The sequence below is a fragment of the Taurulus bubalis genome, assembly GCF_910589615.1.
Source record: "Taurulus bubalis genome assembly, chromosome: 8".
Lineage (NCBI taxonomy): Eukaryota > Metazoa > Chordata > Actinopteri > Perciformes > Cottidae > Taurulus > Taurulus bubalis.
Genome location: NC_136596.1, coordinates 25,405,465 through 25,428,995, shown reverse-complemented (window position 1 = coordinate 25,428,995; position 23,531 = coordinate 25,405,465). Strand labels below are relative to the sequence as shown.

At 40.6% G+C, this 23,531-nt stretch overlaps 1 protein-coding gene across 1 annotated transcript in view; it reads left to right on the top strand.

Moving 5' to 3' along the window:
• Nucleotides 1-300: 300 nt before the first annotated feature.
• The window catches only part of eeig1a (estrogen-induced osteoclastogenesis regulator 1a), a gene marked incomplete at both ends in the record, with an annotated part of 29,361 nt that continues 6,130 nt past the window's right edge, over nucleotides 301-23,531 (top strand). Inside the window, 4 exons of the mRNA XM_079221691.1 lie at nucleotides 301-443; nucleotides 20,270-20,390; nucleotides 20,840-20,869; nucleotides 22,420-22,536. Coding sequence (XP_079077817.1) covers nucleotides 301-443; nucleotides 20,270-20,390; nucleotides 20,840-20,869; nucleotides 22,420-22,536 — 411 coding nt within the window. The remainder of the gene's footprint in view (nucleotides 444-20,269; nucleotides 20,391-20,839; nucleotides 20,870-22,419; nucleotides 22,537-23,531) is intronic.

Here is a 23,531-nt window from a genome sequence, read left to right as displayed (position 1 = left end):
GGAACCGCTGCCGAAGGAGCGGAAATGTCTCCCAGTAAGTCCCTTTGTCACTTTTAGAAACCACAAACGTTCACATTTACTACAAACGTTAGTTTTTTTCCTATAAACGTTTTTTTTACTATGAACGTTGTTTTTTGTTTCTTCTTCGGAAACACACGGATTTGTTTTTCCCAGGTTTCTGCGCAAAATCGTCTCTGAAGAAGCGGAGCTCGCGTGACACGCGTTAAAAACACCAGCAGCAGTTAGCGGGGACGTTGCATTTATCTTAAGTTGTTTTTAGTCGTGCTTTATGCTCCAACAATGGCGTTCTTCGTGAAAAAGAAGAAATTCAAGTTCCAGACGCATCTGACGCTGGAGGAGCTCACGGCGGTGCCTTTTGTCAACGGGGTTCTGTTCTGCAAGATGAGGCTGCTGGAGGGAGACTTTGTCGCCACTTCTTCCAGGTAAACAAAACAAACGCACCTCAGCTCTCATTTAAACACACTTTTAAAGCGTCACTTTATTAATTTAAATAACAAACAGCAAATCTTTTATTCATCTAATACTTTACGATCACTGAATACAAAAACACTATTTTTTGAGAAACAAACAAGTTTAGAAACCATATAGGATATTATAGGAGTTGGAAAACAGTTTAAATAATAGAAAATATCAATAAATCCACGACATAGATTCATAAATGCACTTTAAAATCACTGTAAGTGAAACAATTCTAGATTATATCAAATTGTGTAGAAAATACTTACAAAATAAATACTACTTAAATACGGTTCTACATGAATTAAGTGATATCATATCTCTTAGGCATCTAATACTAAACAAACAAGTTTAAAAATAATGCAGAATATTATAAAACCACAATAAAGTATAACAAATGTCATTACATTCACAATATAACTCAACTCAAGTCAAGCCTTTTTAAGTTCCTCTAGGTGTTTCAACTTCACTTAATTTGTTGAAAACTTATTTTAAGTAGAATTTAAAAAGAGTACAGAAAAGAAGTACTTTCTGTGCAATTTGATATAATCTGGAAATTCTTTTAATTTCTAGTGATTTTAAAGTGCATTTATGTAGCCTTGTTGACAATATATTGCCTTTTTTAATTGTTTTCCAACTCCTATAATATTCAATATGACTAAATGCTCTGCTGTGTGTTGTTTTCACACTGTCAAAATCTTGTGGTGTGTTTTTATTTGGTAAAAATAGTGATTTTGTAGGATATATAGGTGGTAGGTTTGGTTTCTTTCGTTAGTATCACAAAAGAATGAAATCTTTGCAGTTGCATCTTCCATAAACTAATTTTTATTGTTTCGCTGCGAAGTATTTCAGCTTTACATTACACCAAATTTTCTGCAGGCCAGTTTCCTGCGAGTCTCATTTAAACGCAGGGTGTTGCCATGTTAAGTGGCCTCTCTGTGTATCTGCTCTGGACTACCAGACTAAACACGACTCAACCAGTTCACGCTGGTCCGACGATCTCGTCGACAAGCCCTGAACTGCAATAAAAATAACATTTTAAAGCTGAAAGTCAAAACGACGCCAGATGGTGAAGATTGCTCTTTTTCAAGTCACAAACCTCGAGATCAACCTGATAAAATCAACAACCTCTGTCTTTGATTCACCAGATCAGATTATTGGTCCTTGAAAGTCTCTTCAGATTTTTTTAATACATTTGTTTATTAAAGATAAAGTCAGGACGCAGTGATCGCCTGGAGACGGTTTGACCTTTTCGTGACCGGAGTTGAGACATGACTCGAAAAACCTGTGACACTATTTTCCAAATGTTGTGGACAGTTTGTTATAAAAAAAAGGGGAACTTCTTTTCGCTGCTGTTTCCAGAACAGGTGAACGAACGAACATCTTTAAAAAGCGCTTTTAAGTCTTTAAATGTTTTTTTTACTTAATCAAAAGTCACTTTAATGAATTTACAGGAGCTTAAAGAGCATCTATGTGCTTTTACCGAGATTATATAATATACTATGTGGTTCTTAAACTTGCTTGTTAAGCTAAATATAGCGACTATACAGAATTTCTTCAGTTTTAGCTGGTTGCTTTGGGCTCTTTGTTACAGCGTCTGTTCTACTAAACCAACCTCAACCTGTTAAACAACGTGAGATGTTTAATATATCAGCGTTTTACTGCCAAGAGAATCACTGAGCTGCTGCTAACAAGAGTTTCTCAGATGAAAAGGACCGGATTTTTTCCCCCACGTCACATTGTTTTTCAAACGGGCCCGTTAATCTTCATCTCACAAACGCAACAATCTCAGAGGTCGAGTGAGGCCTCAGCGGGCAGAACCAAAGAACCACAGCTGTTCAGACCCGCGGCCAACGATTTCTTCATTGTGTCCATAAAAAAAGTCAGAAACTGAGGACAAATAAAGATATCGGGAAGAGAAGAGAGCTGACTCATCCAGTGGATCCAAACCTGCAAGCCAGCAGCTAGAAAAGCTTATTTTCGGATGAAATTACAACATGTGAAAGGTGACGAACGACGATCACCAGCTCTGTAGCTTTTTTTTAGCCTTTTTTAGCTCGTTGTTTTGATTTTACTGCACATTTATAGCGCTGTTGAGTCTCACCACTCTCTTCTTTGTGTAAACCTGAAACACTGAACAAAACCTTCAGCTTTAGCCGCTGCTGCAGAGTCTGCTGTTTGTCTTCTTGCACTTTGTCTTTTCTTTATCTTCGATGTTTTTGTTTTGTTTATTTGACGTCTTTTCTCGTTGTCTCTCCGTCTCCGTGTCAAATCACTCGTTTGTTGAAGGGCTCTGTTCAAACGGAAGAACCAGGAGTTTGCAAACCAGTTTCATATCAACAATCGTGTTCACACAACACGTCAGACGTTGCGGATTTGCATCCGAATCAAATAGTTTCCATGATATTCAACATTTTGGTGCTTTTAATACTTTCTTCAGTCATAGTCTTGAGCTTCAGTTTGATTTTTGCTTGTTTTCCGTGCGGATGTTTAGCCTTCAGCTCAAGAGTCTTGTCTAACCTCATCCTCCTCTTCAAGTTAGACGGAAAAAAAAACACTTCCAAGAAACATTGGTTTGGTTCAGTTTAACTGCACGGTGTCAAAGTCTGATTCATGTTCATAATAATCATGCAGACTTTGTTTCAGACTTTTAGTTTAGATGCATGAACGCTGTGTTCTTTGGCTCGAGCCTCACGATCCGGTGAGATTATTGTTTTTCTGGCCTCGTAAACAAGTTTGTTGATCAAACTGAAACTCTTGAGGAATAACAACCTCAGAGCCGCCGTCCGAGGCCACGAGGCCTGCGACCTCCGAGGCTCCCATTGAGGTCATCCTCCTCTCTGGAGGTTATATAACCGCCTCCCTCCCTCCCTCCACATCTCCGTTATCATCTCCGTGACTGAAAACAAGGGCCTCTCAGAGGACGAGGCGACGGCGCAGGGAGGCTCCCTCCGCGGCAGACAGAGATTAGCGTTATGTCACAGATCTGACAAACCCGGCCTTTGTGCGAAGGGGGCCTGGTCTTTTTGTGGGTCTGGAACATGGGGGGATGGGGGAGTGGGAGTGGGGAGGAGAATTAACGGTGCGCTTATGCAGCGGATCTAGTCCCCGGCGGCTTGGATCACATGCTGCAAGTCCGACCGATATGTCGGCTCTCGCTCGGCTCGTGCACATCCGCGTGCCCGCACCGCCCACCCGTCAGGTTCTGGCACCCTGAGAGAAATTCCCGAGCCTCGGCGCTTCGGTTGTGCTTGTCCTCGAGAATTTAAAACAACGAGACACAGTCGTTGCAGAGTGGAGGCTTGACGTCGGGAGGTCAGCGGTGGGCCCATGGAAGCAGTTTTGCAGAGAAACTTGGCTCAAACGTCAGCAGACGGTGTAGTGCTCCGTTACGTCCCAGTGTGCAAAGTGTGTCTTCAAGTGTCTTGTTTGTTGTCCAGAGAAAAGCCAGCAAATCCTTATTTTGAGATGGAGGAAACGGTGAATGTTCCCTCGATTTCATGCGTAGTTAGAGGGGGGATGATTTCAGTGGGTCTTGAGACTGAAAACATGGCTTCAAAACAACACAATCTCCCGTGGTTCAGTTTTAAGAACACAATCTGATTTCATGAATTTAAAGACCGTTCAAGTTTATGATACTCTCACGCAGGATTTAAGATGAACCCTTCAGTTGAACTTGTTCCCACGAGTTGTGTTCCTGTTAAGAATCTCAAATGTTTTAGTACCTAATGGACCAAACTTACACAAAATAACGTTTTTGATACATAATATCGACGAGTCTGAGAAAATAGAAGACGCTGATAAATATGCAGTTGTCTAGTTTTTTGATGATGTAACCTTTTTAAATGAGCGGACATAAGACCCTCTGTGTTTTGTCCGACTTGTGGTTTTACAGATTTAGTGATATAACGGTGCATTTAAGAGCCAAAGGCAAAACAAGAGTTACGTAAAAACGGAATAAAACAGGAATACTGGCACAGAAACACATCAATTAGGAACTTAATTAGTTTCTGTGTCTGTGTGTGTGTGTGTGTGTGTGTGTGTGTGTGTGTGTGTGTGTGTGTGTGTGTGTGTGTGTGTGCCCCATTGTCATCGATTATCCAGCTGTTTGAGTATCGGCCCGATAGCAAACAAAGGTCCACATTCTTAGTAAATATATCGAATGATTTGAGCTCTGATGTTTAATTTCAAGCAGCGGTATCCACATTGGAAAGCACCACTAAATCCAGCCAGCATTTACACTCAAAGCAGCCAAAGTGTTTTGTTTTTTTCTTTCACTGCATGCAGTTTCAGAAACCATCTGGCCTCCATCTGGATTTTGGCAGAGAAAAGCAAATTTTGCAGTGATGCACGAGTTCAGGTTTTTATTATCTCTCTCTCTCTCTCTCTCTCTCTCTCTCTCTCTCTCTCTCTCTCTCTCTCTCTCTCTCTCTCTCTCTCTCTCTCTCATTTTTACATTTTGAGACATTGCCAGAGCTCCAACTCTGCACGAAGCCAGCTACAAAAGAGTGAAGACGCAATCACAACAACCTGATTCTGGGGTGCGTTGAGATATTTCTTTGAGTGAAAATAAGAGCTGAGAGAAGAAGTTAGAGGGGATTTCTGTTTAATATTTTTATAAGTCAAAAAGGAATGTTGGAGCAGTTTAGAGGCTGAAGACACTGGAGAGGATGGTGTGATGGAGGAAGAAAGGTTCAGGTGGAGGCAGAGAAGAAGAAGTCTGAGGGAAGTGTGGCGCTTCTGATTGGGTTCACTTCCTGTTCAGATGCTGATTTAACCTCAGCGGTGCAGGCACACACACACAAAGCATCATGTGGTATCACAGGTTCAAATGAGGAGTTTATTTAAAAAAAGTTATACAGCACAGTGAAGTCCAACGTTTACTGGCAAGTTTTTTTTTTTTAAACCTTAGCCGATGATTTTTTTATTTTTATGAAGAACACATTCATAGCTGATGCAAACTTTAGCTCTTTAAAGGGCACGGCATGTTTTTGTGTCCTAATTGACGAATGGGGACAACAGTTTAAAAGAAACAACTGGTCCAGTGTTGAAGGAGAAGTCTGCAGACAGCATTGTCCGTCAATGTTTGTTGCCATCAGTAGATTTTTATTCTATGTGTCTGACGACATTATGGAAAGAGAAATAAAAGCCTTTTTCTTTACCTTTCTGTCATGTGACAAACGGTGGAAACGGGAGTGAGAGTTCCAAAGAGGAGCGTCAGTGTTATCAAAGTGTGTTGTGACAGAAGATTAGTGTTTGTATAAAACATTTTTAAACGTCAGGGCTGAATATTTAGCTGATTTTGACAATGTGGAGGCAACGCAAGATTTCAGAACGAGACTTCTCTGAACCTTCTCTGTTTAGAGAAAATAGGAAACCGACCGGATTAAGAGGATGGTGAAGAAAACATCTCTTTCCATAATGATATTAGATCCTCCTAAAAAAAAAAACTATCTGAGCCAGTTGGTGACGACAACAACAACGTTCAGTGGACGAACATTGACGAAGTGTTCATTGCAGTAGGGCTGGGCGGTATGTCCAAAAATGTATATCACGGTATTTTATAAGATTCTGACGGTTTCACGGTATATATTTTTTAAACAAGTTAACAGCATCAGTCAACTAGACAGCAATACTGTCAGCAAGCCGTCCATAGCCACAACAGGAGCAGGCAGCAACATTTACTTTTTACAGTTTAATACTGGGAGCCAGTGGAGCTACTTACCTGTCAGTGTAACTGGGTTCAGTCATGGTTCACACTTGTTATAAAATTACAGCGCTGAATTGCATTCTGGGTAGATTTCGCGCAACAAAAAAAACAGGAAGAGACAGACTGGAAGACACGCCACACAAACAGCTGTTCGCTACCCAACTTCCCAGCATGCACTTTGGCTGTGTAACTTTGAACCATTAGTGAACCAAGTTACACTGACAGCTAAGTAGCTCCACTGCGCTCCCAGTATTAAACTGTAAAAAGTAATTGTTGCCGTCTACTGTTATTGTGGATATGCACGGCTTGTTGACGGCGCTGGTCGCTGATGGCACCGCTGTCTAGTTGACCGCTGTCTAGTTGACCGCTGTCTAGTTGACTGCCGTAGTGCACCAACAGTTGTTATGTGTAAATGCCGGTATATGAAAAATTCATTCTGTATGGAAATCTGAAACCGGTATACGATTTGAACCGGTATACCGCGCAGCCCTGCATTGCAGCCTTCTCCTTTTAATCCTGGAATGTTTAAAAAAAACTAAGAAATGGGAAACAGTTACTCTCTAGTTACTCCAATCTAATCTCTAATCTAATTACGCATAACACGTGCTTTTTTTATTTTAGGCCTTCAAATGCGGAAATAAAGCGCCTGCTGACAAATTTCCACGGAAACAAAAAGTGGTCAGAAATGAAATGTTAGTTTTAACGTCTGTAATTCAATAACAACTGAGCCAAACTCCCTCTGCTCGTGAAGATCATGTGACTTGATCAAAAGGCTTTTGTTCATGACATTTTAAAATCTACACAGTCACACCGTTATGATTCATGATCAATGTGGTTTATATAAATCCGTCAGTTAGTTAAACGCTTCCAATGAACTCTGTTTTTAACATCCACAATTAATTTAAGGAGCAGTAGCGGGAAAAAATGATTACTCAGCAGGTAATACAATACTGGAATGTCCCTTTAAACATCACCAATAATACTGTATTACTCAGGAGAGCGTTTTCATTTGGTCTTGATGGTATTCAACCGGAGTCTTGACGCTGGACTCGACCGGCATGGTGTCGCGTTGTTGTTCATGGCTTCAGTGTTTCAGGATGAAAACAAAACAAGAAGAACCAGGAACCTTTTGGGTGGAGTTGGCAGAGCTCCCAGCTCTTGACTGGTTTGGATGGTTGTAAACGTTCTCATTGATTTAGTTGTTTATCTAAAATACGTCCCTTTTATTTTCTTCTTGCGTTGGTAGAAAAGGAGTTGATGACTCTTGAGTCATGTGTGTCTTGTGTGTTTCTCATGTGAAGTGTGTTCTCGTGGGGTCGAACCCCGCCTGACTCACTGCTCCCCTGTGGCGACGACAGCAGCGGCACAGAAGTCATTAACCTCATTTGGCGGTTCGACGGCTCAGCTTTTCGTGGTGATGTACGAGCTTCGTCTTCCTCCCAAACAAGCTGACAAATAGTTCACTGATAAAAACAGTGTTTATATGTTTGGGGGTAAAACATATACACTTTTAGATGCTTTTGAAACTGACTTAAAAATCTACATTTGTGTAATTATTTTACAGCCAAAATGTAATAGTTTACAGCAGCAGTCCCCAACCTTTTTGTTCGCCACGGACCGGTTTCATGTAAGACAATATTTTCACGGACCGGCTTTCACGGTGTGGCCGATAAATATGACATCATAAATATGACATAATACAATTATACGACCGGCATAAAAACAAATATAAAGTGCATAAAAATACAACTCCCCATTACGCCGAATTAGTGGGAGCCAACAAGCCAATCTTTGCAACAAGCCGGTCCCATCTCGGGGTGATGGGAGAAAACGACACCCGACAGTGTTATGTCCTGTCTACTCCGTAACTTATAACCCGCTTCACAAAGACAGGATGTTGGAAATGGAAGCAGGGTTTTCAGGGCTTTTTGGCGATCTGGGGATATTCTGCTTAGATTTTAATCCAGAACACCGGCAGAGTAGAAACGTACTTTTAAATTTCATTTTTGGGGTAACGTATCACGTGACATCTTGACGGCTGTATCAGGTCATTTTTCAAAATCAAACATCTTTCCGACCTTGATAATCAGCAATTTTTCATTCATTCTTCCTGTGTGGCTCGGTACCAATCCGTGGGTCCCTTGGTACCGGGCCACACAGAAAGAATGAATGAAAGATTGCTGATTATCAAGGTCGGAAAGATGTTTGGGCAGCTCCCTGGTGGTTGGGTACCGTTGGTTTACAGGATATTCAACCTTTTTTGTTTCTTCTGTAGTAGTAGAGTCAGTAGTAGTAGACTCTGTAGTAGTAGTCGTCGACTCTGTAGTAGTAGTCGTCGACTCTGTTGTAGTAGTAGTAGTAGTAGTAGTAGTAGTAGTAGTAGTAGTAGTAGTAGTAGTAGTAGTAGTAGTAGTAGTAGTAAAGTCAGTTGTACTAGAGTCAGTAGTAGGAGTAAGTCAGTAGTAAAAGTGTCCCGTTTAACAGCCCCATGAGTGTTGAGGTTCATTTCATAGGTTTTGTCAACAAAATACTCAAAGCACTTTTTCAGCCAAAATGTACCTGCGGTTCTTTTGTGCTCAGGAGTGTTACTGTGAGAGAGAACGTGTGACTTCAGTCACCTGGTCGGACGTTCAGCCGCCGAGGGGGGAGACCAGGGGAAAGGGAGGGAGTTTGTGGGGAGAGTTAGAGAGCCCACCGGGAAGAGCGGCTTCTCAACAGCTGTTTCCTGTTTTCCTCTCACTTTTCCAGCCGTTTGCATTTTGGTGGGATGTGTGGAGGGGGGGCGGGCGCTCCATCACCAGCCCGATAACGCTCAATGCTTCACAGAACGCGTTAAATTGACTCTTAATGCAAATAATCACTGACTGACATTTATAGTACTTCTCACGATCTGTACTCGCACTCATGGTTTCCACACCCAGCATGCAACACTACTGATCGCGATCTGTATTCACACTTAGGGCTGCAAATAACGATTATTTTAATAATCGATTAATCGGTTGATTATTTTTTCGGTTAATCGATGAATCGGATAAAAAATGTTTTTATCAAAAAAGCGTTCATTTCCAACCCTTTATTCAAAAACAGAAGTGACAGTGCAAAACATCTTCAGAAAGTGCACAAACAGGTTGCTCCTTGAACATCCCTGAGCTGTTAATTAAAACAACAAAATGGACTAACACAAAAACATACACATCTATGCTTTACATCTGCCAAATGTGAGCCCTTTTTACTGTAATTGATCCCTCCAGAGGCTGCATTTACATACCCTGCGTTATCAATATGTATGAAATACTGAGGGAAGCTGTACTGCTCCATATAGAGCGTCCTCTTCCTTAAACTCTTTCATTCTGGGTCTCTTATGACCACGACGTCACGTTGTTGGCTCAGCCCAACTACGTGATTTGCTTCATTCTACTTTGAGTAAAAAAAATAAAAAACCTGCAGCCAGATCCGCCGGTGTGCCGGTTTAACGTTAACGAGTGACAGCGTGAACTGAACCAGACCGGGGGGTGACGGCATGTTTCATCACGTTACGTTTTTTTACAAGCAAGACTGAACTGTAACGGAACATAACGTAACTTTAACGACAATACACAACCCAAACACGTTAGCTAACGCGATAGCAAGCTGACTAGCTTCCATTAAAAACAAGTTTGAGGAACATGAAGACGCTGATTGGCCAAGACTCGACTTGTCAAAGATCTTCTATTTTTGAGAACATCACGACCTCAGCTTTTCTCGTGTCTCACTCCAATCTCAGAAACGCTGGCCGGCCAGTTGCTCTACTCCGCTCTTTTTTTTCTTCTCCGCGACTTATTGCCCGGCGTAATAATCCCGCAACACAACGAATCGATAATGAAATTCGTTGCCAACACTTTTGATAATCGATTTTTATCGATTCGTTGTTGCAGCCCTATTCACACTCATGGTTTGGATGTTGCTTGCAGGTTTTCAGAGCTTTTTGGCGATTTTAGGATATTCTGCCGGCACTCGGGCAGAGTTGAAACGTACATTTAAATTTCATATTTGGGATAACATTATCACGTAGCCTCTTGACATGTGTCAAGAATAGAGGCTCAGATGCACAGACGGATGTATCCGGTCATTTTTCAAAATAAAACATTTTTTTAATTTTTTTTTCTTCCATTCTTTCTGTGCGGAGGGGGACCTTGCGTCACTCTCTCGCAGACAAAGCCATTTTTGAGCGTGATTCGACAGCATGCCACCAAAACTGAAATCCTTTAATGGAGTGTACTGATATTATTTTGTAGGGATGTGCAATATATCACTCTCAGTTGTCCGTAAGGTATGAATTTTTCACATAACGCCATAACGGTCACCATTGTTTGGCAGGCAACAACATTTAATGTTCACAGCTTGATGCTGAAGGAGCAGCGGACCGAGCTACTTATGTCTCGTGTTAACTCATTTGACTCATGGTGTGCAAAAAATGACATTGCCAAAAGGCATGCTGGGTAAATGGCACCGCCCACACAGGAAGACTTTTCTTGTGAAGGAAGAAGTCTTTTCCTGTGCAGCAAAGCGGGCGGGCTTTACCCATCATGCCTTTTGGCGATGTCATGTCTTGCACACCCTGAGTCAACTTCTATCCGTGAGACGTAAGTAGCTCAGACCGCTCTACACGTACTTGTGACTGTAAACATTAAATGTTTCTGCCGGCTGAAGTATGACAATAGTCGTTATGGCCGAGCATGCGCCACTAGTATCAAGGGATTCCCCTGGGTCCTAAATCCCTCCAGTTTAACTCCCTATGTACCAATTGAAACAGCTGCTGGCCAGTTGCGAGCGAGTGGTGAATAACGATGGCGGTGACGGTCCTTTTCGGCGTCAATAAATTAATGTGTTTATTTGGGAAAAAAATACCGTGAAACCGCCAGAATCTTACAAAATACCGTGATCTGCATTTCTGGCCATACCGCCCAGCTCTATTACCATGTGACTATAATGCACCTGGCCCGACAGAGTTAGTTTAGGTTCTGTTACTTAACTTATTGTTTTGTTATGCACCTTCAACACCCCTACACACACACACAATCACACGCCCAGCATGCAACACTACTGATACCACTGATGTTCACACCCCATCGTATGTTCTGTTCTACAATATAGTTCGTACTAATTCTACCCTCTGATTCCAGTTTCTTTATTGTGTGGTCTTTCTCTGCTGACATGTATTCCTTAAGCCTCTGTAGTTACAATAGCCAGTATCATTTTATTTCATGTGTCCATCCAGGCAAATTGGTGGAGTCCAGGGGCGTTTCTAGGATTCAATGAAAGGCGGGGCTTAGCCCCTAGGGAACTGTCGTGTGTGTGCGCGCACACATGCCAGTGGGGGCCCATTTGGCCGCGGATATCCATTGTTTCAGATAGTTCAATCAGAAAGAGTTTGATTTTGCTCTTTAGTTTTGCTTGCATTCATTCGGTATAAGATAAGAGACAGAATTTCAGGGTCATAGTGAACACAAATATGAACTTTTCTCAAATAACGAGAGAGAAATACGTTTCCTGCTTGTAAAGGAAAGACGGATAAACTAGCTTTCATATCCACGTCACTCCCAAATCCAATGGATGGAGAATGGACTGGATAGTGTCAACTTTTGATTTGTTTGCTTGTTTTATTTTGAGCAGAAGGGAATAAGATTTTGATCAACAGTTACATCTATTTTGTTGTCGTGTAGGTTTTACAAACCAGTGATATTTTATGCTCATTTGGACACTATCACTGAGATAAAGACAAACTAGTTCAGTGTCAATATACCATTCAATAGAAAAAAAACATGAATAAAAAAATATTGATTATCGAATGATAAATATTGTATGCTGGGCTGAAATGGAAGGCACCCAACACATTTACTATAATCAAGTCAAACTAGGATTGCAATGTACAGAGAAAAACACTATCGGACTAGATCCAGGAAGCATTCGAGGCAGATTAAAAAAAACAAAAAAAAACACAAAAATAGCTAGCTTAGTGTTAACACTAGGGTCTGGGGTCATTTTCTTGATTTCACATCATTTTTAAATGTCTCTTTTTAAAGTCACTTGCATATGCATACAAAAATTACAGAAGAATCTCAGCTATCTATATAATGAGGCACCATTGTCCCAAGGCACAAGTGTAAAGAGAAAATATGACTAAAGCTGAAAAATGTAATCTTGATTTTGGAAATTGTTCATATTTGTTGTGAAAACATAACTTTACTCATGTGGTATAGCGGTTTTGGTGATGGAAATTGGTTTACCAAAAGGTCTTAGGTTCACAAAAGCAGTGGAATATATGAATAAAATGGTAGACACATAATAAATAAATAAATGTCGTTTTTTCTGCCGGGCGGCGCGAATGACGCCTCAAACGCGCTATTCGCACCGCCTCAAACGCGTTGTTCCAACTCTGGCGGTCATTCGCGCCGCCCGGCAGAAAAAACGCTTTTTCACTACCTATCGCGTCTGTGCATTGACTTTGCATGTAATCTACTCGCGTCAATTTAGCGCCGCGTTTAGGTGGGTGCTTTGAAAATTACACGGTTTCTTTTTTAATCATTTTTTGTTCAGGTTTAACGGCACAATCCTTTTCATGTGTTAAAGCTGCATTCTCTCTACTGACCACCATGGGGCGACTCCTTTGGTTGTATAAAAGTCTATGAGAAAATGACTGCTCCTCTCTTGTTTTATTCCCTTAGTAAACATGAGGAATATACAAATATGGTCACTTCCATTCATCGGTTGCAAAAAAGCCAACATTCCAACAGCTTTAAGCCAAGATGGCGATGGCTTAACTCGATGCCAGAACTCAAGGCTTCAGAACACCAAATCAAGCAAGAGTACGCTTTACTACTTTACCACTGAGTCTCTGTTTTGGTGCCGGTTGTTGTGGTTTTAGTTGTCTAATAATAATTTTCATATTCGAATAACAGTTTTTGTTTTATTACTATCAGACTATATATCAATATATATATATATCTTGTTTAAATCTTGACAGCCCTCGTTGGAGGTGGCTTGGACATCTATCAAGGGTCTCGTCTACAGAAGGTTGTTTAAAGGCTATTGGCGTCAGTGAAAATTGACCCTGTGACCTTTTGAGGGTACAGAAAAAAATCCTCCCTGACCCCATCTCGACCCCCCTCGGTTCGTCCTTACGTCACCGCCCCCCTTTGCAGGCTCCGTCTGCTCCCTCAGCACTCTGCTCTCGGGCGTTTATCTGAGCACTGGACGCGACCCCGGGATCGGCTCGCGGCTGTTTGTGTTTCGTCCGTGGGCCCCCAGGAGCCACGCTGCCAGGACGGGAGAGAAGGATCCCATACTGCTGCATTGCTGACATGTTGAGTCATCACTGGGGTCCCGTGGGGGGACGACTTAAATCAGACTTCATGTTTGCTTTGCAGGCTTTCTGATGACTTTCAAGTTTGCAATCACAACTTTTAGTTTGACTTCTCAGTGCAGATCCTCTTTGTTGTGTTTTAATAACCTGGCGTGCCAGATTGCAGTTGTTTGGGGAGAGGAGGTGAAAAGAGTATTTTCTCCTCAGTTTTTAAATTGTATTTTCTGGGTTCTTCATATCTTGGGTGGCCTCGCGGTTACATTGCTCACCATAAAAACCTCTTTGTTTCCTGTAAATAATCTCAAAAAGTACTTGGCGTCTTTTCTTTCTCTTAATTAAAAAACGCTCTCCCATTCCTTCCTCCTCTACTCGCTCCACCGTTTGCTTCTCCTCTTCTCCTTTTGAGGTAATAAATCCTCTCTTCCTCTCCTCGGTTTTGCTTTTCCTACCACTTCCCTGATCTACTCTGGTTGTTATATAGTCACGGAAGTATTTAGTTCCATCTCTTGTTGTGGGGTGAACGGCAGGTTCTGCTCTGTTTCAAGCTGTCAGAAAATCTTTGTTTGGAATCGATGCAGTTTCTCTGTTTGAAACGCACCACTTTGGGTTCAACTCGATCAAAGTGTTGCCCGCGGGACAAATGCGCGAAAGAGGACGCATCGCACAACGGCAGCCTTTGTATTCGTTATGAAGCCGGCCCTCTTGTTTTGAGTGAGCGTCGTTCAGCGGCTGTCTACCGTCACTGAGTTTGCCGCTAAGCACAGTGCTGCTTGTCTCTAGTCTTTTTGTTTTCGGACGAGTCAAGTGTCTTTTGTGGGGACTTTATACAGCAATAAAGACGTCCAAAACATCTGAACTAGAAAATGTGAACCTCCATGAAGACTGCTTTTTTTTTTTCAAGCAAAAGCTGAAACCGGTTGGCAACCTCCGGTTTTGAATTGTGATGTCTATGCTTCATAATTGAACACATAGATTGGGGGGGGGGGGCAGTAGAGTAGAGGGCAGTAGAGAGAATGCAGCTTTAACAATTTCTTCTGTAGTGCTGGGTGCAACCAGATAAATTGAGACTTCCGTGCTCTTGCACAAGTCCTGCGTCGGCTTCACGCCTCTGCATTTGATTCAGTATCAGATATGAATCTGGTTCTGATCAGAAACAGTGTGAGTCCGTCCAGGTTTCTTTTGCTGTTGACACAAAACAATCTGAGAGGCAAAAGTCAAAGTTTGGATCAGATAATTAGTGTTCACACTGATTATCATGTTTGATCTCTTCCTCCTCCTCCCTAAAACACGTGAGAGTAGAAAGCGTGAACATGAGAGACACAAAGGTTGCAGGTGAGATTAAAAACAAGCGTCGGACGGCTTGTAAACGCGTCTAAAGGACTGAAAGAGAGAGTCGGAGCGAGCGCCTCCACCTCCTCCTCCTCTGAGCTGCTGGCAGAGCGTCGGTGGGTTTTGAGGAGTGTGAGGTTTCCATGGCGGCTGAACAAAGCCATCTGGACTGAGGAATTTGGTTTGGAAACGCTCCCCGTTACACACTGGTGGACCAATAGCATCAGAGGTCCTGATAAGAGCTTCTACTCCTCTGAGAACCTCTCTGGTTTCCAGGGAATCCTACTTTTTAGTTGGTTTGGGATTAGATCTACATACATCATTTGTGTTTTTATTCTTGTTGTTGTGGATTCCCACGTAAAGGGGCCTGACCTTTTTAATTAATGTTGTCTGGATGGATTAATTTTAGTTGACACGATAGTTTTAAAGAGACCCCGTGGAGTTTTCTTGTAAACAAACAAAAGTTATGTTTACATTAAGTGTAAAACACAGCTTGAGGAGTGCGTTTCTCTTCTTCTTCTTCTTCTTCTTCTTCTTCTTCTTCTTCTTCTTCTTCTTCTTCTTCTTCTTCTTCTTCTTCTTCTTCTTCTTCTATGTTTGCTAGTTCTTGCAGCAAGTGTCTGAAAATCCCTCAATAATATATTTATTATAATATTAAATGGTAAGTGATAAAACCTAATTTGAAAGGCTGTAAACAGCAAATGTTTATTATGTTTTACTTCTAAGTGATCAATTATTTCAATTCAAATGGTGTTTTAATAGAATGCCCTGACAATAATAACAATACTATATAATAATAACTATTATACAGCACTTTTCAAACAAAGCTTTACATGGTCGAACCAGGATTAAAACATGTCAGGACTGCAACGAGGCCAGAAACATTTAAATTATACAAGAATAAAATGGAAGTCTACATGGAAGTCATGTTGGGAATAAAATCAAATAAAAACATTTTGAGTAGTGATTTCATTCAATTCAGTTTATTTTGTGTAGCCCAAAATCACAAATATAAAATTTGCCTTGGAGGGCTTTACAATCTGTACACATAAAACATCCCGGTCTAACGGGCTAAATTAACCCCGCCCAGATTAAACCTGGGTATACTTTGGCCCAGGCCAGAGTATACCCAGGGGATAAACTGTCCTAGGCCAAACTATACCCGGTGCCCGGGGTGTAAAATAGCCTAGGCCATACTATACCCCTCCAGGGTATACATCATCAGGATTTAAAAAAGTCACAGATTTTGCAATGGCAAGATGTCCTCAAAGAAATTAAATTAAATTTAAACGTAAAAACATGTTACTGAGGTTTCATTATACACCCAAAGCAAAACACTTTGCCTAATATTCCTAATTAAAAGGTATTTCTTTTAGACTACTGTGACAGACAAACACAATTAAATGTGGAAAAAAGAAAGAGACTGAAAGATTGAACTGGTAGAAATCACACTGCACGTTGTGGAGAGATGGTGGTGAATAGGGACTTTGATGGGGGGGTGAGACACCTTCTTCTGTCTCTCAAACCATCACTCAAACCACAGTGATCAGAATAAATACAAAAATAATGATATAACTGTAATAATACTTCCAATAATACTTTGTTTTTAGATATAATCTTATATTTACTATTCTCCCATTTATATTTAAATAACTCAATACTTTTTTTATACTGTGGTTGTAAGTCAGTTCATGTCTAGTTTTTTATATTTACTTGTATTCTCTGCACATATTGTGTATATATTTGTATGGTAACATACATTACGTTAATTTTATTTTGCATAGTTCTTTATTTACATTTTACACAATCCTTTATTTATATATTTTATTTTGTATTTCTTTGTGCTCTTATAGAGGAGCAGCTGCAATGTGCACATTTCACCCCCCAGGGATCAATAACGTATTCTAATTCTGATGATATTGATGGCACAACTGAGATTATACGTGATAAAATAAGACAGACGCTGAATTAAAACACAAACAGAACCATTGTCTAGTCCATGAGGATATATTTCAACTCATTCCGCTGTATTTTACGTCTTTAGATTCTCATTTATTATGTGATTTTATTTTCATACATATTTAATGAGAGCTTTTTTTTCTCTGTAATTGTCGTGCACATAACAATAAATAACGTTTACGTTTATGTTTACTGGCTCGCAGTTTTCCTCTTTGTTACTTTTTAGGTCCGTCACAATAGTGCGCTTGTATAGTTTAACTTATTATTTCATGTCTTAGATTCACACTTTTTTTTTACATATATATTCTATTTAATATATTAACCTCTTAACGTTCTGCTGTCGCGCGGGCGCCCATTTCAACTATACACTGTACATTCCGTTGTACACTGTACATCTATTTATAGTACGGTACGAGTGCCATATGTTTCTGGAAACCTACGATTCTTGTGATTCCAGCTGTCTACTCCGTTTCAAGATCAGACCACCAGAGCAGCTACAATCAATACTTTTGTCAGACAACAACAAACAAACAAGCGATTTGAAAATCAAGACAACTCACCGATGACGCCTCATATTGATCCATAAATCCATAATATTCCAACAAAAACGGCGTTGTTACGTCGTAGAGGTCCAATAAAAATAAATCCCATAAAAGATTTAGTCCAAAACACGTGATTACATCCATAAATATCCACCAACTGGCGTTGCATCATTCCATTGCAGCTGAAAGTTATGAACAGAAGTAGTATTGTTTTTAGCAGAAAGTTATGTTTGCATGGGAGCACAGCTACAAACTCGCTATCAAAACGTCCGCCGAAATCTAACAGTTCCAAGGAGACCCCACTTGAACCAATAGGAGCTTCATATCCTGACTGACAAGCTACATTACCCAACCAGAAGCTACGTTGAAGTTTAGGCTCAGCCTCTATTTTCTTACGTGGCTCACGTCTGTTGCGTCGTACAGGTCAGATGACAGGCGTTTCGAACAGCCAATGAAATTGCCTAAACAAAGATAGGCGGGAAGAGGGGGGCAAATACTCCCAACAGCCTTCAATTTGATGAGAAGAGACAGCTGCTATAGAGCTTCAGTCTGGATAAAAATGCATTTATACTTCATTTTCTCTGTCAGCAATACTGGTAGTATATATGAATAGTACCTATTTAAGTTTGCAAGACTATAAGCCTTTTTAATAGGTATATAGTATATATATATCAGGAATATTTTCAGTCTCAAAATGAAAAAACGCCTAGACATTTCATTAGAAAACCATGTCTAAAATATTAATTTCTGTGATATTATCAACTTTTTACTTAGACTAGAAAAGGCTTCAGGCTATGGTCCCATTGTGTTTTCCAGTCCATAAGTCCCATTTATAGTCATCTACAGGCATCTATTTACAAAGAAATGTTCAAACGGAAATAAAAACCTTATACTTTAGTGTGTTCAAACTCATATAACTCAGTGTCAGCAGCACTTATAGTGATTCTGACTATTGAGGGGAAAAAAGCTTCAGATTGTTACCTTTCAAAAGAGACCAAGACCATGCATTTACTCCAAATAGTTCAAGTATAGCTTGCAATTTACTTTGGGTATACCTGGGTAGGCGTTTTTCGTCAAATTTTACAGGAATGTTAAGAGGTCAATGACTATTTGATATGAATCTATACGCTTCGATACAAATCTATACACTTCGATACAATATTACATGATACAATACAATATGCTTTTAATTAGTCTTGGACTCAAATGTTCTGACACAGTATATTGTCTCATCGCTATAGCTGCCTCCATAGTCGTAGATTATAAGAAACAGACACACAACGCAACATGTATTGCAAATTGCAATCACACACATTACACATATTACACAACCAGATAAGAACAAGCCACATGTTGCACAACCTCCTCGCTTCACATAATGAATCTATTGCACAACCCTGACAGCCCAGATATACACATGTAGATATAAACGGCTCATCTTAAGATAACGAAAACACGATTCTTAGTTTCAAGTTTACACCAAAGAAAACAAATTCCCTTCTTTATAATTTTACTCTGTTTTTATATTGAATTCTTATTTAGTTTTTTTGTGCCCTTTCTCTATGTATCTGTACTATGAATCTGTATGTATGTAGTGTTACTGCTTCAACACCAACATTTGGATCAATAAAGGCTTATCTCATCTTTTTAATGGAAAGGTCAAGCAAAACACACATTATGTTCATACAATCAATAGTGCTGCAACCAACGATTACTTTCCTTCTGGGTAAATATTTTTTCCATTAATCAATTGATTATCCTATTAATACAATTTAAAAGCATAACTAAATTTGTGAAAAATGCCCTTTGCAATTTCCTCAAGCCTAACTATATTAATTTGCTTGTTTAGTTAAAACAGAAGAGCAAAATCCACAAATATAAGAAAAGCTGGAAAGTTATCAATAGTTCAAAGATATTTTTTTCTCTTAATCCACTAATTGATTAATTGAACAATTGTTTCAGCTTTACCGCCGACACGTCGAGATGCGGAAAATTTGCTTTAGATGCGAGTTTTCACGTCACAAGGGTGATACATTAAACGAAATTAGGACGTTTCACTAATCCACATTCTTCCTTCTCTTGCTGCAAGCTCCAGTGTTTCTATGACCTTTCTCCCCTCCAGTCGCATCAGCTTTTCTTTTTCAGAAACAAACAGATTAGTGACTCGGCTTGTTTTAACACCTCCTGGCGTGTTTCTACCCCACAGCTAGGTTGCACGGACACTTAAAGCTTTTGGGCATTTTCTGTCCGGCCAAACTTGTGTTTTCACAAGACCGTTGTGCACCGTTTCCTCGACAGGGTTTCTGGTCAATAAAGCAGGAAACATCCAGAGAGACAAATTAGTTAAACAGTGAATAATGTCGTTTCATCAAGAATGCCTCATTGATAAACTGCAACAAAAAGCTGCATCCATGTACTAAATCAGGCAATTTAACCGAAGCTAAAACTGAAATGCTTGTCAGAAGCCGTGGGAACCGGCTTGTTTTGGAAAAAGTTGCTCACAACATGTTTTTTTCTCAGCGCTGCTCTACAAATCTGACCCTCAGTGGACAACACTGGTCATGAGGCTGGGATAACATAACTGGAAAATAATGTGTAGTTCTGAGGTCAGAAATGATGAGTTGCCAAGTCTTTAGGCTGTTTAGGTTTGACATAAATGTCAGGAAAACTGTCCTGGTCTTTTGCATAAATACACACTTTAGGTTGCTGCCATTTTTTCCATGAAAGGCTTCAGTGCTGGTTTTATTGACTCTGCAAATAGAAAAATTATTCACTCTGCCAGCTCGAGAAGTGAACGAGTGCACAAATGGAACGCCGCTGAATAATTCATCGAAGGCACAAGAATACCAAACTGTTAATTGCTGAAATTTATGTGTTAAGCTGTGTTTATTTGTGTGTGTGTCCTTACAGACAGGAGGTTCGAGAGAACTGTGTCCGCTGGAGGAAGAGGTTCACCTTTGTATCCAAAATGAGCGCCAACCCCCACACAGGGGTCCTGGACCCGTCTGTCTGCAGGGTGTCAGTCAGGAAGGTACGAGTCTCAAAAGTATAAAACTAGATAAAAAATTAAATAAAAAAATCGTACAGTTGCACGGCTGTAGACTTCGTTATTATGGTCTGTTTCTCTCCAAAGCGTCACTATGATTCTAGAAAACAATCAACAGAGAGTCCATCGTCTTTCTAATAATAATATTTTTGTAATAAAACTTGTGTATCGATACCCTTCAGAACTGCATCTGCTGGAAAACTCATACAGACTGTCTTTAAGACTTCTGGAGTCGTTCTCACAAAACTGCCTTTGGGTATTTCAGTGCAGACGGGACGCCGGCGCTCTGAGGAACCTCACCAGTGTGGTTTTCCACATTGTAATTTCAACTCTCTCGTCGGGCCTCTCTGTAATCTAAGGCCTCTGTAATATGAAGTTGGGATCAGTTGGATCACCGGGTTTCATTACTGTCTTCCTGTTTTTTCCCTCTGCAGGAACTCAAAGGAGGGAAAGCGTACACGAAGGTAAGAGCTCGCGCCTCCTCGCCTCAACACAAATAGAAGCAGTTACAGATGAGCTCCCTGTAAACCTCACTGCCCGTATCGTGTAAATATTTGCATTTCTCACAGCACTCTGACGAGGATGCCAAGAGCAATGAATTAAAAAAAAAACGTTTGCTCAAAATCGAGGAAACATCCTGGCGACAGCTCGCTAACAAAACTCTGAAGAGCTCCTGAGAAATGAGTCACGTCTTGTGATGGAAATTACAAGGTCGAAGCCCTCGTGAAGTTCACCCCGTGGACGTTGTGACTCCGACAGGAACCGCTTCCTCTGTTCATTTAGGTTTCCTCGCGGCTAAATATACCCTGCTTCCCTCCTTAAAGTTGGCTTCCTTTAAATACACACCTATGAAAACAGAAGCTCCCTAAAGAAAAGAGGAACCTGGAGAATAAAGCACAGGAACCTTTAACTGGAGAGGAGCTGATTTTAAAATAACATTGTGATTGCAGTTTGGACAAAGGCAGTTTCCTCACTGGGGTTAAAGGTCATGAGTCCTTATCGGTTGGTTCTGGGACTCAGTTGTTTTCACAGCAGCCCTTTTTGAAATGTCATAGCAGCGTATGAGTCATGGACTGCATAGAAGAAATGGACGTAGCCGTCGTGACGACATAACGGACGCCTCCTTGACGGAAAAACTGTGTTTGTTGGCTGCAGAAGATTCAGAGACTGCAGCGCCCCTGTGTTATGGTCTTTTTACTTGGTGTGCTCCATATATGGTTCACTTGTTGCAAATAAACAAGATGGCGACGGCCAAAATACAGAACTCGAGGCTTCCACAAACTAGTGAGTGGCGTCCTCACAACTTCGTCCACTTCTGTCTGTGTTTCAGCATTTTCCCTGTTTTTAGGTGGTAAATCGGCACTTCACATCTACCCGAATATGGGTCCCTGCTATGTTTTAATGTAATTAAAAACAAGTTTAATCGCCACATGCTAACTGTGCACCTGCTCACACTTAGGGAACCAGTTATGGAGTGAGACGTCCTCTTCTCAAACCTCCTCTCTTTGTCTCTCTGTCTCTCCGTCTCTTAGTCTCTCCGTCTCTTAGTCTCTCTGTCTCTTAGTCTCTATTTCTCTCTCTCTGTCTCTCTGTCTTTGTCTCTCTATGTTTCTCCGTCTCTTTCTCTCTCTCTCTCTCTTTGTCTCTGTCTCTCCGTCTCCGTCTCTCTCTCTCTCTCTCTCTCTCTCTCTCTCTCTCTCTCTCTCTCTCTCTCTCTTTTTCTCTCTTTGTCTCCGGCTCATTCCAGCGTGAGACTCGCATGATGGCAAAGAGGAGACAAAGATGTTTCTAAATGTGACTCCAGTAGTTTCGGAGAACTCTGGTTGTCTCAAACTCAATGACAGCCTCACAAGTAAAAGCAGGAAACAGCAGCAGTTCATCACAACATGAGACCAACAAGCGGAACTTAAAATCTGCACCTCAGCTCAGCCGTCCGTCCTCGTCCAGTACAGGTGACCAGAGACAGGATCGAGGGTTAACTCTTTCTTTTCCTCCTCTTCTTCTTCACCCTCAGCTGGGCTTCACAGACCTCAACATGGCGGAGTTCGCTGGTTCCGGCTCCACCGTGCGCTGCTGTCTGCTGGAGGGATACGACACCAAGAACACGCGGCAGGACAACTCCATACTGAAGGCAAGGACACGAAAAATATACGTTGTGCATGTTCTACCAAATGTGTCTTTTTATCCAATAGAGGGATGTTTAAAACACCATTCGAATAAATGTATTTTACGTGTCTGTGCCCTCATCGTATAAGCACAAGAGACTTTAATTGTGTCATAAATTAAAAGCCTGAAAAGAGCTTGATCGTTAACTTTTGGGACTTTGACCTTTTTTTATTGATTGCTCCCGAGAAGTGATCAGAGGGGAAAGATCAGCGAGTGTGTTAATTGTCACTTCTTCACGTCTAATTTTTGTTGAAAGTGCTGCGGTTTTTCTGTCGGGAAGTGAAACTATATTTTTTTATATAATATATTTTAATTTAATTTAAATATTTTTTCCTGTAATGCAATGCTAGGCAGTAAATGTAACTATAGCTGCAAACTAATGATTATTTTCATTGTTGAGTAATCTGAGTCTGAATCTGAATTTGGGTGTCAAGAAACCCACAGATTTTTAATTTCTATCATATAAAACCTTTTTTATTTAATAACCAGATGGTATTTGGCAATTTGCTAAAAACTGACTGAAACCGTGAAATCGATTATCAAAATAGTTGTAGGCACTTTGACATTTGTGTTGTCCCTCACGCTCCTGTTTGTTTTTATTCATAGATAATACAAGTACTTATACATAAACCTGTCTATTAGTCTGTAGTGTACAGACAAGCTGCACTTTAGATGCAACTATCAGGATGTATTTAGATATAAATCACCTTCATATATGACGAGTAATCCATTCATTAATTAGCTGGCCTACAGAATTAATCAAATCAAAGAATTATTGTAAATTAAAAGTTCCAGCTTCTCGTTTGATTTCTTTTTGTTCACTTAATAAATACATAATAAAAGCAATTTATATCACCTTCATGACGTTCACAACGTCAAACTGCTCTGTGAAAACACAACAAAGAGCCAAGAAAAGTCCAGAGTCGCTCACCTCGAGGACTTTGACTCTGACGTCAGTGA